The 22,501-nt window shown below is 36.8% G+C and overlaps 3 protein-coding genes and 1 long non-coding RNA gene across 5 annotated transcripts; 1 reads left to right on the forward strand and 3 right to left on the reverse strand.

Moving 5' to 3' along the window:
- On the reverse strand, positions 1-2,260 carry LOC131005741 (GDSL esterase/lipase At2g40250-like). Its single transcript, XM_057932798.1, has 3 exons — positions 1,958-2,260; positions 703-958; positions 1-363 (listed from the first exon to the last, which is right to left on the reverse strand). The coding sequence occupies exons 1-3, from the start codon at positions 2,177-2,179 to the stop codon at positions 170-172; spliced, it is 672 nt and encodes a 223-aa protein (XP_057788781.1). The 5' UTR covers positions 2,180-2,260; the 3' UTR covers positions 1-169.
- A 1,052-nt stretch (positions 2,261-3,312) lies between these two features.
- Positions 3,313-4,960, reverse strand: LOC131005742 (uncharacterized). 2 transcript variants are annotated; one of them, XR_009095344.1, is made up of 3 exons: positions 4,871-4,960; positions 3,863-4,777; positions 3,313-3,761 (listed from the first exon to the last, which is right to left on the reverse strand). It is a non-coding gene; the product is annotated as an uncharacterized LOC131005742 (long non-coding RNA). The 2 variants fall into 2 exon arrangements; XR_009095343.1 differs by having other exon boundaries at positions 3,863-4,794; positions 4,871-4,921.
- A 1,594-nt stretch (positions 4,961-6,554) lies between these two features.
- On the reverse strand, positions 6,555-9,689 carry LOC131005743 (pentatricopeptide repeat-containing protein At2g40720). Its single transcript, XM_057932799.1, has one exon. It carries the CDS (start codon positions 9,475-9,477, stop codon positions 6,883-6,885), a length of 2,595 nt encoding a protein of 864 aa, XP_057788782.1. The 5' UTR covers positions 9,478-9,689; the 3' UTR covers positions 6,555-6,882.
- Positions 9,690-15,988: 6,299 nt separating this feature from the next.
- On the forward strand, positions 15,989-22,258 carry LOC131005744 (lysine-specific demethylase ELF6). Its single transcript, XM_057932800.1, has 7 exons — positions 15,989-17,700; positions 17,842-17,920; positions 18,065-18,132; positions 18,290-18,440; positions 18,777-19,306; positions 19,767-20,036; positions 20,123-22,258. The coding sequence occupies exons 1-7, from the start codon at positions 16,545-16,547 to the stop codon at positions 21,955-21,957; spliced, it is 4,089 nt and encodes a 1,362-aa protein (XP_057788783.1). The 5' UTR covers positions 15,989-16,544; the 3' UTR covers positions 21,958-22,258.
- The last annotated feature ends 243 nt before the right edge of the window (positions 22,259-22,501 follow it).

Raw genomic sequence — 22,501 nt, forward strand, 5'->3', positions numbered from 1 at the left:
AAACTGATCACTACCTCTATAAAAAAACTATGAAAATAACTAAAGAGGGCCATTTTGAACTAAAGAGGAAAAACAAAAAAAAAACTGCCCAAGACAATAGACTACAGAGTATAACTAGTTGGAAAAAGCAAAATCATAAAACTAAATATCTAGGGATGAATGTGATTAATTAATTCAATAGAGTAGAAAGTGAGTTGTCTTTAAGTATTTTGGTAAGCTTCTCATAAGCAGCTTGAGTTGGATGAGCAGCATCCCAGAATATATATTTAGATGCATCTGAGCATACTTCAGCATACTGGCTACATAGAGGTCCCAACTCCCACGAACCACTTCCACAACACCCCTCAAGTGTGTGCTCAAACCCTGAAAATTAATCAACAAATTTTAATTTTTCTAACTCTCAAATTTATTAATACTATTCGAGTTAGAGGATTTTTTAAGACATTAACTCAGACTAATTTGAAAATTAGAACACTAATAACTAACAAGTAATGCATCCACAGTACAATAATTCTCGACCCATTTTAAGAGTTTCAGGCTTGCAAAAGTAGGAAACACTGATTAAAATGGGCCGAGAATCGTTCTGCGTAGCGCATTACTTATCCATCACTGTCCTATTTTCGCAAGCTCGAAATTTTTTTGTCATAATTTCCGAATCAGTCTGAGTTATTGTCCTTAAAAACCCTCCAAGTCGATACTTACCATATTTGGCAGGATTGTTGATCATATCCATCAAAGGATTATAGATATCGACATAAGTGATTTTCAAATCGGGCAAGTCATTGGCCAACTTTTTGAGGAGTTGCTTGAGCTTGTCGTTGTATAGCTGCGCATCTGCGTTGTGCGAACTCACGCACTCACGCTTGAGCCGCGAGCTCGACGCGATGTCCACCGGCAGGCATCCCACCGGCGGCAGCCCCAACACTCCAACTCTTCTAGCATGCTTCATGTACAATTTCTGCATATATACACACAATTAGGATCAGGTGGGAATGGCCTTTCTAAGTGAAAGTAATTTATTGTGTTTCACCGTGTCCTACTTTTAATATCATTATTTTGTAATTGTTTAATAGAAAAATAATGAAGGAATTTATCACTAAAAATTATATGCCCTAATTTGAATTAATTAATCTTAATAATCAAATTATTAATTTAAATAAATATAAAAAATAATTATAAACTCTGATCGAATGAGTGGATCCTAATTAGTTATATTAAAATACTATTAAAATATAATAAATTAAAATTGAAGAAAAAAATAATTAAAAACTATAACTAGTTGAAAGTTTGACATAGAGTGGGGCACTAAAAATAGATAGAAGATCTCATATGCATCTAAGAATGTAAAATCACTTATTGTCAATTTGTGTGACATTATCTATTGCAATTCTAAATTAAGATTCAAGATTACTCAATGTTTTTTTTTTTTTTTTGACTTAGGAGAATTGGGGAGGGGAGCAGTGGATTTGAACCTGGAACCTCAGTGTTCACACATAGGAGATCGTCGCACTGTTTAGTGTCCTCTTGGGGACAAGATTACTCAATGTTAGAGTGTATATTATCCTTGTACAAATCATAACCCTCAGTATTGTCACATATATATCATCCATAATAAATGCAATACGAGATGTCACATTAAAAAGCTAATAGATGATCTGAACGGTCATTTAAGACATACTCCTTTTGTCCCATAAAAACATGCATAGTATGAGACGACATGAGTCTTAAAAAATTATGTAAAGTATAGAGTGAGTGGAGAAAGGGTCTCACATTGATTGAAATATTTAGTGGGAGAATTATTACTATAAATAGATTATGCATGTTTTTATAGGAATATGGGACGAACGAAAAAGGAAAACTATGCATGTTTTTAAGGGACATGTGAATTATATATAAACACAAACATTTAATTATGTTATGATGAGAAGCAAATAATTTGAATAAAATTAAAAATCACCTTGACAAAAGTTGCAAGATTTTTGAGCAAGAAATCATGGTATGCAGAGACGGAATACATCAATTTTCTGATGGGCAGCGCGTAGTAGTTATCGAGCATGTCGTTGGTTCCGCCGGAGATCAAGAACAAGGCGCTCTCCAGCATCCGATTCGCGGCTTGCCTGCCCAAATCCGTCTTCATGTACTCGTGCGCCGTCGAGAAATGCTCGTACTGATCCGACATGCTCAGCACCCCGACCTCCGTCGCCGTCAGCTCGTCGAAGCCGGAGCACGACGACGCGAAGCTGACGCCGCTGTAGAGCACCTCGTGTATATATATATGTGTGTGTGTGGAGAGAGGAAGGGATATGTGGGAGTTTGATGTGCCGATATTGTTGTTGTTTATTTGGCTAGATTTTAACTTGGTTGAATTCGTATACATATGGAAAGTTTCAAACGAAGTGATCGTGTTTTAAGTTACATTCCTCTTTCAAAAAAAAAAAGTTACATTTCAAAATATCCAATTTAGAGCCCTTTTTTTTCAGTACTATAATTGAGGTGTTGTCTTAATTTTGTTTTTTGAAACTTTGTAGTAGTAATAATTTTGGTTCAAGTTGAAATATATATATATCCGCAAGTTGTAAATGAAATATATATATCCGCAAATTACAAGTTACAAAAACAAAATATTTTATATACTAACGATTCAATGTGTTTTTTAATTGGTGTGGAGATTTTTATTTATTTTGATCTCATTAATTATGATTTGGTGTGTCTTTTGACTTATATGGAGATCACTATTTATAATTGAATGGAGAGTTAGCTTTATGTTTGCACCTTCATTTTGTTCAAAAATCGTGCACCTCCAAATTTTATGCTTCCTATATATCGTGTACCTCAAAAATCGTGAGATTCATGCTTCCTATATATCTTGTCGAAAAATTTTCAATTTGGATCTATAGACATTTTAATTTTATGTCAATAAGCTTTTATTTGAATTTGAATCTGTAGATATTTTATATTCGTATCAAGGAGTACGTTCACTTATTTTGAGTGTGTAAAAAGATAACTGAGTGTGTCAAATTGTTTCCAGTTTCAATAAAAACTAGCTAGATTGAAACCAAAATCAGAACTCTTTATTTACGAAAGTACTAGTAATATTCTAATGAAGGAAAATTTGGTCATTCAATAAATTAAATGCATTCTTTCCTTCAATTTGTTTCGTATAGATTAAAATCAGTCTAGAAACAACTTCTCCGTTCAATTTGTGTCCATGAGCATACTAAAACATTTATATAAAATTGTAAACACACCCACAGTGTTTAATCATATATATCAACTAGAAAAAATGAAGTTCAAAATCTAAAATGCTAGACATTGTGGATCAAAATTGATGATTATAAATTGTAGACTATAGATTACATATCATTTGCTACAAGTTTCTAAACCTTAACAAAAAAGAACACTACATTGATCCTCTGTTTCTAAATGTTGAAACAACACTGAAAATGTAGTGGCATCAAGTATGAAGCTCCTTGAATTCATCTCTTTCTAGACTGGCATTGGATCCAACATCTTGTTTCTTCTTAAAAGACCTTCAACAAAAACATTATACCTCACACCATCATCACACAAGCAACCCATTTGCATCACCAAATCCTATTTCTACCCTTGTTTTAAAAGTGCCCCAATAAGGACTGAGAATAATACCATTCTTTTCCATGGCATGCAACAAGGAAAATGCTTCGGCAATATAATGATGATGAGCATTTGCACGAGCCATCCAAACTTGCATCTTGTTAAATAGATTCAAGCCATCTTCACATCTGCATTCACAAAATATGAATTGATTCAAGTCAACTTCACATATGCATTCCCAAAATATGCATCTAGCATTGTATTACAAGAAACATCACACCACTCTCACCTGAGACAAGACTCTTTGCGAAATTAACATCAACGGCCACCATCTTCTAACTTATCATATCAACTAACACTCTTTACAATAATCCTCATCAGCCATCATCTTCTTCAACATATCATATCAACTAAAAAAATTACATGCCTTCAATCTCACTCCACCACCAACTTTTTAAAAATGTCTTCAGCCTCTTTCTATTTACTAAAAATAATCTTTAACATGTTTTCAGCCTCGTTCCATCTACTAAAGATCATCTTTAACATGTTTTCAGCCTCGTTCCATCTACTAAAGATCATCTTTAACATGTCTTCAGCCTCGTTCCATCGACTAAAGATCATTTTCAAAATGTCTTCAGCCTCGTTCCATCGGCTAAAGATCATTTTCAAAATGTCTTGAGCCTCGTTCCTATCAGCTGAAAACCGTACAATCCATCAATGAAAGAGTCATCCATGAATGATCAAGCTCGTAAAATGCCCTTATCACCCATGATAGAAAACAATGAAAGGACATTCCATCCTTGCATAGACTATCCATGGACTATCAATCATTGCTCGAGAGTATGTTCAACTTTGCATACTCATCGATCAAACTAAGATAAATAACTTCATTTGGCTCACACAGTTCCTCAACCAACAACTTCTTCAACAATTTTCATGACTCCCAACAAAAGCCCATTGAATTTTACCACAGTAGAATCATCGAACCCACGCTTGCAAAAACTGCCTAAGATTGCAAACCCCAAATCAGCTATTTTCAGACGGCAAAAGCAATCAATCGCAACACTTGAGGCGTAGAGATCTACAGAAGCAGCTCGGTCAAACAGATGAAGATCAACAGAGTATTGCTTCATCTTTGACCAAACAACTAAAAAAAATTCGTGAAATCAATTACAAAGGGTGCGGCTTCATTCACACCTTCTTCCTGAAATAAAATCAAATCTGGGATTGGTGAAAAAATGTCTAATCGAATGGGGTAATGTAGAGAATAAATGGATAAATTGAAAGAAATTCTTACCCAAATTATGGCGGCGCGATTCGACCTAATTCTTCGAATGACTATGCTGCGGCGTTGCTCACTCTCTAATATTTATACAAGCAGTCCACCAATTACTTTATGGCCCATTTAATTTTTTGTTAATAAAAAATTAAATCATATCCATAAAATATGATATAAAAATACTACTCCCTCCGTCCCATTAAAGTTGGCAACATTTCTATTTTGGGTGTCCCACTAAAGTTGGCCACTTTCTAAAAATGGCAAAAATTTACTTTAATTAAGTCAACAATTACTCACTAATTTGGTCAACAATTGTAGGCCACTTTCTAAAAATGCCAAAATTACTTTAATTAAGTCAACAATTATTCACTAATTTGGTCAACAATTGTAGGCCACACTCTATTAAAACATATAACACTCAATTTCTTAATCTCCGTGCCGAAACGAATGTTGCCAACTTTAGCGGGACGGAGGGAGTATCTTTTATGTATTTTATATAAAAGTAAATTTCATTTTGTATAAAAAAATTGATGAACTTACTTTAAATTGCTCTAACCAAGTGATAAAGCGACATTTGCTTTTGAAATGAGCTCTAACAAAGTTGATGTTAATGATGGACTTACTTTAATTGCTCCTATTTTCCTTGGTCAAAATTAAGTTTGATTTCATAAATATTATAAAATTTTGAATGCTAAACTATAATGGTGTTTATTATATGTACATAGAATAAAATTTATGCAACATTGTTGTCACCTACAAACTAGTTAAATAGAAAATATTTTAATTTATTTAATATATTTTTTAAAATAAAAAATAAGATTTAGTTATTTTATTGTATTGTCTACATTGTAGTTATTTTTTATTTTGAAAAATATATTAAATGAATTTTTAAAAATTCTATTCAACTAGTTTGTGAGTGGTCACGTCATTGTGGTTGTTTAGCATGACCTTATATGTATAACAACTCCAATAACTTCTAAGTTATTTTTGATCAAGTAATATATAGCTAGGGATGTAAAAAAAAACTTTATGACATAGCTTTCAATTAAATATAGTCATGTATGTTAAATGTATATTCAATTTTTATGAGTTATTTCTTCATCCACAAAAAAATTGTCACATGTCACATTGTGGACGACATAGATTTTTAAAAAATTTGAGTGAAATAAGGGTTCTACTTTAAATGTAAGCAGAGTCGTATGAACTCTACTTATAAATGTAAGTTGCAAATTTTTTGTAGACAAACCGAAAAGAAAATTGTCGCAATTTTATTGTGAACGGATGGAGTATTATGTAAATTTATGTTGACATGACACTTAAGTTTTGTATTTAAAATGAGGCGAAGTGTCTTAATTAATTAAAAAATTACGACTTATTTTTTCTTACATGAATATAACTATAAACAAAAATAACAAAAAAATACGACTAAACTTAATATTTATATCGACCGAATTTTCGATAGTTATTCGGTAGCTAATATTGGGAACGACCATGCAAATAACAACCGATCAAATCGGTCATTAAAATGGTCGTTAACCATGTTGACAATCGTTTTTTCAATTGTAACCACCAAATTTTCGGTCATTAAAGCTGCATTTTCTGATAGAGATATACATAACAAATAAAATCATAAACTTATATATAGGCCCAACAGGTTAGTCCAAAACCGAATTGGTTAGGTCGAAATATTTTAGCTCGAAACTAAATAGATTGGCTCAAAATCGAATGAGTTGATCCGATTGACATTCCTGAATGTTCAGTCTCAATCACTACCTATGTAGTGGCTTCCAATTTCCCCCGACTTTAATATTATATACAAAAGACCAATCCTTCAAACTATATTGGTTTTACACTTTCACCAAAATTTGTGAATGATAAAATATTTTCTCTCTTCTTCTTCTTCTCCTCTCTTTCATGGGCAGTTGGCTCTATGAGAAAACCACCTAAAAACAGCAGCCCTTGCTAACTAGGCTTGCAGCATCCTCATCCATCCCCCTCTCTCTCTCACCTAAAAAGACTCCATTGTAACCTCATCCTGTTTCAAGCAATGCCTCACCTACTTCCCAACCACATTCTCCCTTCTTCATGCTACTCTTAAGGCCATCAAGAGTCTCACATATCCTCATCGTCGACGAAGACAGCGTCGTGCCGCCCGAGAAGAAAACCTCCACCTTATCCTTCACCTCAATCCAACTGCATCCAGGCAGCTTCATCACTCCCTTCTGCCTCATCACACCCCTCAACTCCGCCGCCTTCTCCTTCAACCCCCCCTCGACGTACAAGTTGAGCAGCTGCACGTACCCCCGCCCGCTCTCCGGCTCCATCGCCATCAGCTTACGAGCAGCCGCCTCACCAAGCTCAACCTTCCCATGAACTCTGCACGCAGACAGCAAAGACAGCCAGACCCCTCTCTCGGCCGCAACGGCCATCTTCTCCACCAACTCCCAAGCCTCCTCCACGCGCCCACCGCGCCCCAAAAGGTCCACCACCGCCACATAATGCACCATCTTAGGCTCCACGCCGCTCCCTCTCATCGACCTAAACAGATCCAGACCTTCCTCCACGAGGCCGCGGTGGTTGCAGGAGGAGATGAGGGAGAGGAACGTCACCTCATCGGGGCGTGTCCCCGAATCCCTCATCTCCTGCAGCAAACCAATGGCCCTACGGCACTCACCATGTGAGCCATAGCCACCGATCATGGAGTTCCACGCCACGGCGTCTCTCTTCTCCATGTTCTTGAACACCCCTTCTGCATAAGCTAAGCTCCCACACTTCACATACATATCAACCAACGTGTTCTCCACTTGAATCTCTCGAAATGGAAGGGATCTCACGAGGTAGCCGTGTATCGCCTTCCCCACAAGCAATGCCGCGAGCTCTGCAGCTGCAGCGAGAGCAAGGGTGGCTGTTATGGAGTCGGGGCAAAGGCCGTGTTCCAGAACTCGAGGTAGAAGGCTGATCGAGACGTTTGGGAGGGCGTTAAACGAGTAGCACGAGATTAAAGCATTCCACACCACCAAATTCTTCACCAACACACTGCAAAAAGCTTTCTTTGCCATATCAGGCTGTCTGGATTTCGAGTAGAACTCGATCAGAGCTCTACCTGTGCAAGAATACAAATCTAGCCCTTCCTTAATCGACATTCCATGAAGACAACAACCTAGTTTTTCATCGTCATATCCTAAACAAGCAACGATCGAGCTTGCAACAACACTAGCATCCGGCTTCACACCTTCAAAGATCATCCTTTTGTAAAAACACAAAACCTCCTCGAATTTCCTGTTCTCTAAACTCCCTGATATCATAGAGCCCCACGCTACGACATCCTTCTCCTTCATCTCTCCGAATACCTTATAGGACTCCTCGACACTCCCAAGCTTCGAGTACATTGTCAGCAGAGCACTCTGCAGAGCAAGACTCTGCTTCATAGGCCTCTTAATCAGGTCTCCATGTGTCATTGCTCCAAGATGGCGCGATCCAATCATACCACACGCTATTAGTACATTTGATATGGTGAAGGAATCGGGCTCTACTCGTTTGGATCGCATCTCAGTGTGAACATCCAAAGCATGATTAGCACAACCGCAGTTAACATAAGCTGAAATCATGCTATTCCATATCCCAACCTTTCTCTCTCTTACTAAATGGTAAACACTCTCTGCATCTTCAACAACTCCACACTTGGAATAAAAGGTTAGTAGAGAAGTGCTAGCGTAGGGGTCGTGCTCGAACCCCGTCTTGACCAAATCACAGTGTACTTGACAGCCAAACTCCATAGCATTACCCTGTGAACAAGCTGTGAGAACACTTGTAAACGTTGTGGAACCGAGCTCAAGACCCTCGTTTTTCGCTAGCAAATATAACTGCAAGCTGTTCCTCCAAAGACCATTCTCACAGAAGCCACTGATCATTGCATTCCAAACTGCAATGCTGCAATTATCAAATTCCAACTTTTTAAACACATTCCACGCGTCCATCGGCCTACCATAGCTCGAGTAGAGATCAATCATCGCGGTAGCCACGAATGGATCGTGAAAAAACGTATTTCTGATAACAAAGCCATGAATTTCTCTCCCACATGATACACCTAAACAAGCATTGGAAGTCCCAAGAAGAATGCACAAAGTATAGCCATCGGGCTTGACATTCAACTCCAGCATACGTCGAACCTGTGCTACTCCCTCCTCAATAAGCCCATTCTTGAAATACCCATCAATGATAGAATTCCAAAGCGCGACGTCGTTAGTCAAAATCTCGCATTCAGGCAAATCGTCGAACAGGTGAACTGCGCTCCCGAGCGACCCACATTTTACATACATTTGTACGAGCGAAGTGACGATGTAAGGATCAAAAAGGAGGCCCAGCTTGATGATCGTGGATTGGAGAGCGCCGCCGAAGGTTGAATTTGAGAGGGAAGCGCATGACTTGAGCAGAGAAGGAAAGATGAATCTTGAAGTAGTATCATTTGGGAAGTTGAGATGGTTGGAGTAAAATTCTAGGGCTTCTCGATAACTTCCCTGTTGAACTAAGGATTTGATTCTGGAGTTGGCTTGATGAGAGGAAGAGTGGGGTTTCCTGATGATCGTTGAAAAGGTCCGAGAGATAAAGACGCCATTTGAGCGCATATTTCATGCTCGTTTTCTTGCAATTCTTAAATACGTCGGAGACGATTTAAATTTCTGGGCTCCATGTAAAATGTAGCACTTATATATCGAATATAGATGTTACCTTCATCATCAACTAAATTTGCTAAGAATTGAAGGCTTTTGAGGAAGCTCGATTCTTGTCTATCAGATGTTTGATGAAATGTCTTACTGGTTGGTCTTTACAATTGACCTACCGTTATTCTCGAGCTACTTATTTTTATTTTATTTTTATACTTTTTAAAAAAAAAGTCAACTCAATTTTATTTTCTACTTTTTTATATTCCCTCCGTCCACAAAAAAATATATTATTAATTTGCTATTTTAGTCTGTCCATAAAAAATATCATAATCTATTTTTAGTAATAATTTGTAGATCTATTTCTCCACTCACTAACTTGTTGATCCTTTTTCTACTCGCTAACTTAATTAATTTTTTTCAATTTTCTGGGTCATTTTCTCCACTCACTAAATTAACAACACAAGTTTTCTTGTGTCACCCTCCCGTTGACGGAGAGGGAGTTTTTTTTAGACTTGAAACTTTAAAAAAAATCAATAAAACCCATTAACGCATCTCGCCTTTTAAGTTTCAATATTAAGCGTTAATTTCATATAAATATTACTTAATTATAAGATTTATTTCCTTAAATTCAACCAATAATTTTGGAAATTAAAGCTCAATTAGAACCTTTTTTTCCATCATGTACCCTCAAACTATTAAAATTGTGAGGAAATGAGACGGCTTAAATACAACTCGATCGAATACTACATCCACAAGCTTTGCATGTACGTAAATATATATTTAAATTTTAATACTCATGGTATTTCTAAAAATAAATTTTGCTCTGAAATATATTTTATATTACATGATCAAATTCTTGTGTATGTTTTTAAATATGTGGTTAAAATTTCATGTCAAAGTATGTATAGCTTACACAAAATCTAGTTGTTTGAATGAGTAAAACCAACTTTAAAAACTAATATACCTATCGAAGAATGGCCGGAAAAGGTTCCAAACATTCTTCCACGTAATTCTCCAAGCCATTATTAGCAAAAATTTCCCTCTACCAATTGCTATATATATTTATTCCAAATTTAGGCTCTTCTTCCGATTCATCATCCATTCTCGCATTTTGTCACGAGAGAGAGAGAGGAATGGGTGATAAGAAAGGGGGAGGTTGTTTGATTTTGGTATGTGTATTGGCGATGATTTTAGGGTGCAAAAGCGCGGGGCCGGGACCGGGGCGGAGCGGAGGGAGTTTAGTGCACTGCCTCGAGCATTGCATGCCGGTGTGTCTCGAGATCGACGCCGCCACCGAGACCGCCTGCACGCCCGCCTGCCACCAGTACTGCCGCCAAGTTCGTAATAATGTGCACCCTGGTTGGTTCCAATAATGGAACCAACCCTTTTTTTCTTTTTTTCTTTTTTTTTTGGAGATATATGCAGCTGCTATTAGGCATTAGTTAGTTTATATAGTTTTATAGAATTTGGTCGAGGAGGCCTAGCCCAAACGGCATAGGTGAGACACCTAAGATTTTCTTTTTCAAAAGGCTATTGATTCAAATCTCATCGATGAATACATAATTTCATGACATTCGTATTGACATTTGTACGTATTCCGACATCGTATATATTTTATTGGGCGAAGAGAGGGACAAACGCATGAGCAGCCACCTCTATTTAGGGAGATGTTTTTATGAGTGAAAAATACCTAATTAATTTTAAATCTAGCTCGTTCGAAACATCACATATAAAATTTCTCATCCAAACAACCTTCACTCCTTCTGTTGGAATATATTCGTTTTTTGTTTAAGCATTTTAATGTATTAATAGGTAAAAATATCCACTTTGCATGTTAAGTGTTATATGAAAAAAAAAATGTTCATTTAAAAAAAAATTAATGCGGCTAAATCGGCGATAAGAAAAAGTGACATATTATTAAAACACACTAAAACGTCTTTATGTATAACTAAATGTGAATTTGAAATTCAAGTATATAGGCTCCAGGTGCCATCGATGAATTCAGAAATATGTCATCACGATATGAATTTATTCCCAACGAGCTCAATGATATGATGCACTTGAAATCTACCCATCAAGTTGGTCGTGAAACCTCTCTTAAAACTCGTCCTGAATTCTCCTCCATCAACGAGGAAAATTTATAAAATAGTGTGCAAAGTCGGAAAAATAAAAAGCAAGTCTTTCTATTCCTTAAAAAAAAAGCAAGTCTTTCAACAAAAAAAAAAAAAAGAAAAAGTATATAACCATCATTTATGAGTAATTATACTCACCAAATATAAAATTTCCCCTATATTATTCGGAAAAAAATAAATGATAAGGTAAGGCATTTGGAATTCCTTTTTTTATTTTTATTTTTGTTGGATTACATCTCAATTTTTTTGCAATTTATTTTAATAATCATCATCAAATGTGGAATTATTTGTCAGGGGCTGGTCTTGGGTGCGACCGTCGCACAGTGTGCGACGGGTCCGCCCCGATCCGCGCCCGACCCGGCCCGCATTCCAGACCCGAAATCCTAAATTCTAAATTATTACATTTGTTTATAATAATTATTACTTTTAATAAGCATGAAATATACATTTGTGCGAACAAATGTATACTTATATAAATATAGGTATTTTCCTTCGTTTAATATACAGTATTATATTTTCTAAACCCTAAATTCTATAAACTAAACCCTAAATCCTGTAAACTAAACCCTAAGCGTGAACACTAAACCCTAAGCCTGAACACTAAACCCTAATAGGAGTATTTACTTTTAATAAGCATAAGATATACATTTGGTCGCACAAATGCATACTTATATTAATATAAATATTTATCTTCATTCAATATAAAACATTATACATATCAATATACATTTATATGAACAAATGTTATATATTATGTTTATTAAAAGTAACAATTGTTATAAACAAATGTAATAATTAAGAGTATGGGTCAAACCCACGCGGGTCAGGGTTCTGGGTCGACCCGTCGCACACCTGTGCGACGGTCGCACCCAAGAATTAGCGATTTTGTCAGTGATGCGTCTATCACATTAGTTAACATTTCATTGATGAATATAAATCTCATCCAATTTTCGCTTGTTCCAATAATTACGTGTTTTATTCTCCTTACCAAAAATATATCCAATTTCCTTAATTCCAATAATACAAAGAATATTCATTTCATTCAAACATACCGTAACCGCCACAATCTTTTTCTACTATAAATAAGACTAGGCATAAACACTCACATCAACCGAATCATACCATTCGTGACAATCAGATATGTCACTCATTTCAAATATGTCCAAACTTTCATTCCTCTCTCTCCTCTTCACCGCGTATTTTCTCTCTCTAACTCATAGCTGTGTTCTTCGCAACGAGAAAGAAGTCCACATTATCAATAAAATATATTAAATTGATAATTTCTATTATTATTTAAACTAATTTTGCTTAATTCATTTCCCATTAAAAGGGAAAGATTAATAATAAAAATAAATACACTCAACCATATATTTTATCAATTGTAAAAAAAATAAACTCCTCTTTAGAATAATCAACTTGACTTACATAAGAAAACATCTTAGTTTAATTTGTACTATTTTAGATATTGGATTTATATAAATTTCATAAGTATAACATCTATATTACATCATATTTCCACAATTAGGGCAATTTATCCGGCTGCAATTTCCAACATTTAAAATAGAGTATTACATTATTACATCTTACAACAATTCATCAAATAAATCATGCATCATTAATTTGCCGTTATCTCAATAAATACACCCTCTACCGTTCTCTTAATTAATAATCCGTTTCTCTTTATAAATCGATGAAACAAATCAAACCCCAACACTACACATTGTGGATCAATATGAATTACACAATTGCTAAATTCATTTTAATATCTTTCATATTATGCACCGCAAATTTGCAAGCATTGGCATGCTGGCCTAAGGAAATATACCAATTCGAAGTGTTTGTAGTGAACAAACTCCCAGAGGGCTCAACCCTACGAATACATTGTGCATCTGGAGACGACGAGTTGGGATATCATAATTTGACTGTAAATCAAGAATATAATTTTAAATTTTGTATGATACCGTGGACTACTTTATTCTTTTGTCGTTTATGGTGGAGAAATAAGACGACGGCCTTCGACGTGTTCAACGCTAAGTGGGTGCCCAAGATTCCCTGCACCCACCACGTGTGTTATTGGGCTGCAAAGGAGGATGGTATTTACTTCTCGGGATCGTATCCTACCGGAGTCTTGTCGAAAAAGCATGATTGGGAATGAATAATTATGTGTCTTTTGTATTAGTATTGAATTAAGAAGATTGAAGCACAAATCGTGTATGTGTTATATAGTTTCTTTTTCCGTTGGTTGCCGTGTTCGTGGTAGGATCGGGATCGGGGTGATGGTTAGTCTGAAGATTTGAATCTGATTTTGCCTTCGTTATGGCGTTGTTTTTCGGTTGATGATGGCGATTTCGGGGTGATGGTTAGTCCGAAACTCTGAGACCAGTTATCAATATCGTTCCGTCCTTGTCTTTTTCCCTTTCTTTAGACAAGCGCTCTTTTTTTAATGATTTTCTCATATGAGTTTTTGTTAAAAGATTTTAATGATCTGTTTGTTTTTTTTGTGCTTTCAAGAGTTTTTTAATTTTTTTTTCTTGTAAATAAAACACAGTTTAATAATAATGTTAATTATATTTCAATTAATGTTGAATAACATATTTGCTTTTCATATTGATATCGTTTTATTAGATTATGAAAGTTTACCTTCAATGCTTTTCGAGCAAATTAAACTGTCACAATCGATAGGTTGGGAAGTCGAAACGATTAATGTTGAATAATATATGTTTCACAGTCAAAATTGTATGTGATCGTTTTCAAAAAAAAAAAAAAAAATTGTATGTGATCTTACTCAAGGTGAGAAATATGATGATTTAAGTGATACTAAAGTTTGTTATCTATTATTCAAATGCAAATTTCTGCCGTATTTTTTTTTTTTTTTATCAAATTACAAACTGGGTCAATAGTTTACGTTATCCACGTAGTTTGTGGATAAATTGTTATTGCTTTTTAAAAATAAATGAAAGAGATTGGCTGTTGCCTCTTTAAAAAGAAAAAAAAAATGATTCAAAAAGGCCTACCTCAATTGTTAACTGAAAGCCCAGTATATAAAAATTGACCCGAATGAAATTTACTTCAAAAGTTTAAAGTCATCATCAGAGATTCAGAATCTTTTTTGAAAACAAATTCTTAAGGCCCAAAACTTTTAACATAAAGTCATCTTTCTAATTTTAAGGGCGGGACTTAGGTTCAGATTAACGAGTTTAAAATTATTTATTCAAATAAATAGTGTTACAAACAGATAATTAGATTGGAGTTGTAAGACATTGTGTCATTCTATGTGATTAATTAAAAAAAAACTACAAAATTCATAATATTTATTAAAATTATTTTAGTTTTTTACTACAAAATTAAGGGTAATTGCATATAATTATTGAAATTTTAACAAATTTTTATTTTGCACACAAATTCATAATATTTATTAAAATTACTCAAGTATTATTTTTTTTTCTCATTTTACTATTTTGCCGCATGAAATCCTACGTGTCCAAATCCAATGATACATTTCGCTGGATTCTGTCATGGTGACATGGCATTAATCACTACAAAATCAAAGTTTAATATGGATGGAAATTTCAATGGTAGGTAACTCATCGTATTCCGACAATCAGTTTGATCGAAATTGCTTCTAAAAATTAGTACAACAGTGCCAACTTTCAAATTCAATTGCGTATGTACTTATGTATATTTGATTATATTTTCAATTATAGTACTCCCGCAATCTACATTCACTATATTAATGTAAAATCACATATATATATATATATATATATATATGCTTGTATTATAAAAAATATTTATAATACATTGGATGGAACAATAAAATGAATAAATTTCATAATTAACCCATTATTTTATTTGCAATACCTTTAAGTGAAAGTAGTACATCCACGATCTACTACTACTAACCTAATTTAATAAACAGTTTATTAAAAAAAATCAAAATATATAATTTTCTGTCATAGTTTCAATCAAGCATTCAGATTCTAATTTAAATTTTGTGTACCTTCCAAGTCCCAAATTAATGAGTAATCTATGCTTGGGTTTAGAAAGAAATAGTACTCCCTCCGTCCCACGAAACATGACACAGTTTCCCTTTTGGTCTGTCCCACGAAGCATGACACGTTTTTTAAAATGACAAAAAAATTACCCTTTATTCACATTTTCACTTTTTCACCTACCACACTTAAGACACAAAATACAAATTTCTTAATTCTCGTATCGAAAAAAAGTGTGTCATGCTTCATGGGATGGAGGGAGTATTAAACATATTAAACAGAGGCATTTGGATGATTATTCCAAAATAGATATTGCTGATGGGATCACATTTTAGTGGATATCGAATAAATAATTTGCCGCGCGCGTCGCCGGCGCTATATTGCGCGCTACGAGCACCGCGCACACCCCCCATAAGATATTCGCGGTGGGCCCGACTAATAAAACATAAATTTAAACCTCCCAACAGCCTAGCAACAGTGAAATACACGCCGCGCTCACGTTAGCCACTGCGCATCCTTACAATCCCGCGGTCTATCTTGCGCACACTGATTTTCTCCCAAATCAAAAAACCTAGACCCCTCCACCTCAAAAATTCATGCTCGCATTGGAACTCCAATCCTTCTCGATTCGGTTGAAGATAGAGGTTTTCCTGTTCTCAATTTATGCTGTAATACGTCGAATTTATCGTGCTCCATAAATTGTTGTCAATCTCTGCTTGTATCTGTTAAGGGAATTGGTTAAAGAAACAAATGTAGTTTCATTTCAGTGGAAATAGAAAACCCATGACAAAATTTCGGTCCAAATTGTTTCTTTAGTAGTTCCTCTTGTATAGTTTAGTGCATTAGCTTATACTCGGTGTTGTAGTGCAAGTGATGCCAAGATTTGAAGTTTCTGGGTGCTAAAATGAAGAATGTTGAAATACCCAAATGGCTTGAGAGGTTGCCTTTGGCGCCTGAATTCCACCCGACCGATACTGAATTCGCCGACCCAATTGCTTACATATCTAAGATAGAGAAAGAGGCGAGTGCTTTTGGCATTTGTAAAGTGATTCCGCCATTGCCAAAGCCGTCTAGAAAGTATGTACTTCATAACTTGAATAAGTCTCTTTCCAAGTGTCCGGAATTGGATGGGGATGTGAATCTTGTTTCGTCGTCGAAGACAGATGGTGATGTTAGGAATAATTGTGATAGAAAGTATAGGGCCGTGTTCACTACAAGGCAGCAAGAATTGGGCTGTGAGAAGGGGAAAAAGGTGAAGGAGGCGCTCGGGGATCACTTGCTTGGGGCTCAAAAGCAGGTTTGGCAGAGTGGGGAAGTTTATACACTCGAGCAGTTTGAGGCGAAGGCCAAGACTTTCGCTAAGAGTACGCTGGGGGTAGTGAAGGATGTCAATCCCCTAGTTATTGAGACCATGTTCTGGAAAGCTACTTTGGAGAAGCCTATATATGTGGAGTATGCTAATGATGTGCCTGGCTCTGGATTTAGTGAGCCTGAAGGACTGTTGCGTTATTTTGACAGACGTAGAAGGAGGAGGAAAACGAGGAAGAGGAACTCGTTTGACAGGAATAATTTAGGTAACTCTGACAGCAAGATTGATCAAGTAGAAAAAGTGAATAATGTTAGCGATAATAAAGATTCAGGCAGCCAGAACAAACCTAGTTCCTGTACGGAGACCGTGTTGAATTCTGTACCATCACATCGTACCAATGATGATGCTTCTTTTTCTGGCCAAAAAGATTTTCAAGATAGGAGCGAGATGGAAGGTACTGCTGGATGGAAGCTTTCAAATAGTCCTTGGAATTTGCAAGTCATGGCTAGGTCAGCAGGATCACTGACACGTTTCATGCCAGATGATATTCCTGGTGTAACGTCTCCCATGGTTTATATTGGAATGTTATTCAGTTGGTTTGCTTGGCATGTAGAAGATCACGAACTTCATAGCTTGAATTTCCTTCACGTGGGCTCCCCCAAGACTTGGTATGCAGTGCCAGGAGACCATGCTTTCAACTTCGAAGAAGCCATTCGTCTTCATGCCTATGGAGGAAATCCTGATCGGTTGGGTATGTACATGTTTGTTACTGAAGATATGATCATTTGTATTGACAAGTTGGTTTGTTGACACTGTCATTCTTTTCCTTGATTCAAGTGAACTTATTCTGTACTTTTTTAAACACTCAGATGCAATTATATTGTGATTTCAGTTGCTCTATCTCACTTGGGGGAAAAGACCACTGTTTTGTCGCCAGAAATTATTGTTGCATCGGGCATCCCGTGCTGCAGGTTGGTGGTTTTCGTGCAAAAATTACATCCGTCTCTATCATGTTTTCTGATGAATGGTGGACTTACTCAGTCCGGTTATGAGCTATATTTTGTGATGTACATATTTTTCAGCCATATAAAACTGATATGCTGGCATTATCTTAGGCTGGTGCAGTACCCTGGTGAATTTGTTGTGACTTTTCCAAGAGCTTACCACATAGGATTCAGCCATGGTAAATTTTATTTATTTATTTATTATTATTATTATTGGATTAGTCAAAGTTGAAATGCTTATGTCTTCTCTTGGTGAGCAAAGTTGCACAATTTTGCAGAATGCAACTTGTCTGCAAGTAGCATATCCTGATCATTGCGTTGGCAATTCAAAATTAGGTTTCAATTGTGGAGAAGCTGCTAATTTTGGAACATCTAAGTGGCTTGCAATAGCTAAGGAAGCTGCTGTTCGCAGAGCTGCCATGAATTACCTTCCTATGCTTTCTCATCAGCAACTGTTGTACTTGTTAACCATGTCTTTCATTTCAAGGTAAGCATACTGGATTCGATTTTAATTCAGCTGCAGGGTCATTAGGTTGATGTTCATAAAATTATTTGGCACAATTCTTGTACTGGGACTGTATATAACTCTTAGATTTTTCTCTCGTCCTCTGTAGATGTTGCCTCTATTTCCATTATTTTGCTTGTTGATAGAAACTGAATGTTGGCTGTATTAGCATCCATGCACGTCTCGTACTTATTTACTTGACATTGTGCAAATTGCTGTTTTCTGTAATAATGGTTGTAACAGTACATCTGAGTCATCTGACTGGTTCAGATTTATAGTGGTCAAACTTTTGATTGGATGGATCTGACTGAATTGCAGAATACCAAGATCCTTACTGCCTGGGGTACGAAGCTCACGTTTAAGAGATCGTCTAAAGGAAGAAAGAGAATTGTCCGTAAAGAGAGCATTTATAGAAGATATCTTGCATGAAAACAGTCGGCTGGCCATTCTTCTTCAAAGAAATTCCTGCTATCATGCAGTTCTATGGGATGTTGATTCACTGCCATCTACAAGTAAAGAATCTGAACTCTGCCAGGATGCAGATGCTTCTGTATTGACATCAGTCGGAGAAAATTCTTCTCCGAAAGATGACGATGTACATGATGCCAACGAGCTGAGCAAGTATATTAGTTCAGTTGGTTATGATCTTGATGATGATGACTTGTCATACGATTTTCAAATAGAATCCGGGACTTTACCTTGTGTAGCTTGTGGTATCCTTGGTTTCCCATTTATGGCAGTTGTGCAACCATCTGACATAGCATCGATTGATCTTCTGCGTGCCGATTCCCTTGCTGTTTCTGTGGAATCTGCTCGTGCCTGTAATATGGTGGAAGGTTCTACTGAAGGTTTGGCCCCAAATCTAAATTCTTTTCTCAACTGCATTTCTTGTTTGTTATTGAGTAATGAGTATTATTGCTGCAAATTTGTTTTAATAATGAGAGATGCTGCATGCAATGGAATGAATTTTATAGCCTGCAACGACACTCCATGAAACGAAACTGAGAAACGAATTTCATTTCTGGTTCTGCATGCAATGGAATGAATTTCTTATGCTGCATGTTTCTCGATCTTGCAATCATTGCTAAAGATTGTTTCTTATGAAGATGGTCAGCAAAATGTTCGAATATGTTATACTTTTTCTTACTAGTATTTCTAGTTTTATTAGTTCTTTCTTGTACTTGAAATGAAAGTCTATCTATGCATTTATATTGGAAGAAATGTCCTCCTTTGCGAGAAAACTACACTGAAGTTATGCTGACAAGATAGAACTAATCTACTCTATACACTGACATTTTCTGTTACTAGATGCAAAGATGAAATCTAAGTTAAGCAAAAAGGATCTCCACCATGTTGTCAAAGCATCCTTAGCTGCCAAAAAAAGTCGGTCTTCGAACCATGATTGCTCTCCATCTTCAAATCATGAAGCTGTTTCGCCGAAAGTAAAGATTGCCATGGGATGGGACCTTTCTAACGTATCTCTAAAACCAAGGATATTCTGCCTAGAGCATGCGATTGAAATTGAAGAATTGTTGAGTTCAAGAGGCGGAGCAAATGTTCTTGCGATTTGTCATTCAGGTAAATAACTGTCTTTGGTTTATGCATGTTCATTGCTGGTTCTGGTTCATGTTATATGATTCGTTTTCCGGTTCCATTTTTTCTAGACTTTCAGAAAATAAAGGCCCATGCTGCGGTCATTGCGGAGGAGATTGCTGTTCCTTTCAGTTACACTGAGATACTGCTAGATAATGCTTCTCCCAAAGATCTGAACTTGATCGATATTGCCATTGACAGAGAAGAACAAGTTGTCTGCGTAGAAGACTGGACGTCGCTGTTGAATATCAATCTACAGCATTGTGTGAAGATGAAAAGGAGTTCTCCATCTGCAGATGTTCGGCATTTACTGAGTTTGGGCGGATTGTTTCACGATGCAACCCCTATTTTAGATGCATCCCACACAAAGTGGCTGTCACGGAAACTACGCTCGAAGCGCCATCAGAAACGTCTCTTGCAAAGTAAACCTCCCCGCGGCTGTGAAGCAGCCAAGGTAGATATGAATAGGGGAAAAAAGCATCAAACAGCTAAGAAAGATAATAAGCTTATCCAATATTCGAGAAAGAGATACAAGGTCTGTGCTTCTGCAGGAACGCACGACCGGGGAGGCTCCAATAACCTCGTTGCACGAGATATTTCAGATGAAAAGATAGCCAAAAGTACCCCTGGTGTAGAAATTGAAGGGAAAACGGCATCTGAACACCCGATGGCTTCTTCTTTTGAATCTCACTCTGCAAATTCCACTGTTGCTTCCACACTGATTGAGACTACTTCGGACAAATTTGGTGGTTTGTGTCATGAAATCAAGACAGCTGATGGCGGCAGCCAGAAAAGTGAGAGGTGTTATTATTCTGAGACTGTTGGTTCCACTACAGATAAAAATGGGATGGATGATGTTGCAGAAGATGAAGTTCCAAGAGAGGGAGAAATTGTCGATGAAGCTGCTGTACCAAGCGAAGCTTGTAATCGGCTGGCAGAAAATGATTGTGCAATGCCGGATAATGTTCAATCTGATGGATGTTGTGAGATTGAAGAAGCATCTAGACACAGCGACTCTTCAAACTCTTCAGATGACGAGCAGATTGAAGCAACATCGGATCAACATGCTGCGGACAGTAAGGTATCAAATTCCTCGAGTTCTGAAGGTCAGCAGCGTGTACAGACAGATGGAGATAATGATATTGATGATGATGATGATCAAGAGAGAGTTATTTCAAGTCGTACAACCTCTGCCTCGAGGCTTGAAAATTGTGGAGGTGAGACGAATGTAGCCAGCAAGACCGCCTCTCCGTTGCAGGACAATGGTGTCGATGATTCCAAAACTGTGCTGCAATCCCTACCTAATACAGAAGTTGGAAGCAAAAGGAAAAGGAAAAGAGAACTACTTGGCCTGCAATTAGATGATCGCTTCCATTTCAGCAGCTTTACCAGAAGTCCGTGTGAAGGATTGAGACCTCGAGCAAGAGAAGATGCATCTACTCGTACTACTGACAACGGGGAGCCAGACGAGGAAGCACCGACAGTGAAGAAGTCGAGGAAGGCTGCAGATCAGCCCGTCCCTCGCAAGGACAAGAAAGAAAACACAAAGGGACGTTATAAGTGTGAGTTAGACGGCTGCACAATGAAGTTTCGGACAAAGGCAGAGCTACTCCTGCACAAAGGAAACCAGTGCCCCGTCGACGGGTGCAGAAAGAAATTCAACTCCCACAAATACGCGACACAACACCAGCGCGTCCACGACGATGATAGGCCTCTGAAATGCCCCTGGGATGGCTGCACGATGTCGTTCAAGTGGGCCTGGGCGAGGACTGAGCATCTACGCGTGCATACGGGAGAAAGGCCGTATGCCTGCAAAATCAAGGGATGCGGTCTTACCTTCAGATTCGTATCAGATTTCAGTCGGCATAGAAGGAAAACCGGGCATTACGTAAGCCCGCCAAAGTAGGGACTCGTCTTTCTCCTGCAGAAGATCATTTTACGTGTTATCAGTAAGCAGAGTCACAGATTTCTTGAGCGAACGAGCTTAAGAATCGTGTAAGACAGTAAGGTACGATCTAATCTGGTAATAGCTTAGGTTAGGAAGATGAAACTGTTGTAAGTAAGCCATTTATATCTGTTGTTGAACCTTCTACTTTTTGTCTGTGCAATGCAAAAACATTGAAATCTTAATTGTATTGATAATTGGAATTTTTAGCTGTTGATTATTTGGTTACCAGGAAATTTAACATTGCTACTGTTTCTTGGAAGTTCTGTTTCATGTTGTTAGCTTGTTTGTGAGGTTGTTTTGTATTTTTATTTCATAACCATATTTCAATCAGAGTGACATAAAAGATGGGCATAGAATGAGAAAGTATATTGTTTGTGCTGCTGATTTTTTTAATGATAAATGATATGAAAACATGAATAGAGCATTTGATATGCCAATGAGAATTTGTGTTTTTTCATGTCTATTTTTATGAATAGTTATATATGCTCTCATTCTTTAAAAA

Source organism: Salvia miltiorrhiza, chromosome 1, assembly GCF_028751815.1.
Source record: "Salvia miltiorrhiza cultivar Shanhuang (shh) chromosome 1, IMPLAD_Smil_shh, whole genome shotgun sequence".
Lineage (NCBI taxonomy): Eukaryota > Viridiplantae > Streptophyta > Magnoliopsida > Lamiales > Lamiaceae > Salvia > Salvia miltiorrhiza.

Bases quoted from the DNA above. Each gene is read 5' to 3' on its own strand.
- LOC131005741 (XM_057932798.1), bottom strand. From the start codon at position 2,179: ATGTCGGATCAGTACGAGCATTTCTCGACGGCGCACGAGTACATGAAG. The intron at 959-1,957 runs GTGATTTTTAAT...GTATATATGCAG, and splicing joins ATCTTGCAACTTTTGTCAAG to AAATTGTACATGAAGCATGC. The intron at 364-702 runs GTAAGTATCGAC...ATTAATTTTCAG, and splicing joins CAACAATCCTGCCAAATATG to GGTTTGAGCACACACTTGAG.
- LOC131005743 (XM_057932799.1), bottom strand. From the start codon at position 9,477: ATGCGCTCAAATGGCGTCTTTATCTCTCGGACCTTTTCAACGATCATC.
- LOC131005744 (XM_057932800.1), top strand. From the start codon at position 16,545: ATGAAGAATGTTGAAATACCCAAATGGCTTGAGAGGTTGCCTTTGGCG. The intron at 18,133-18,289 runs GTAAATTTTATT...ATTCAAAATTAG, and splicing joins CCACATAGGATTCAGCCATG to GTTTCAATTGTGGAGAAGCT. The intron at 19,307-19,766 runs GTTTGGCCCCAA...TTCTGTTACTAG, and splicing joins GGTGGAAGGTTCTACTGAAG to ATGCAAAGATGAAATCTAAG.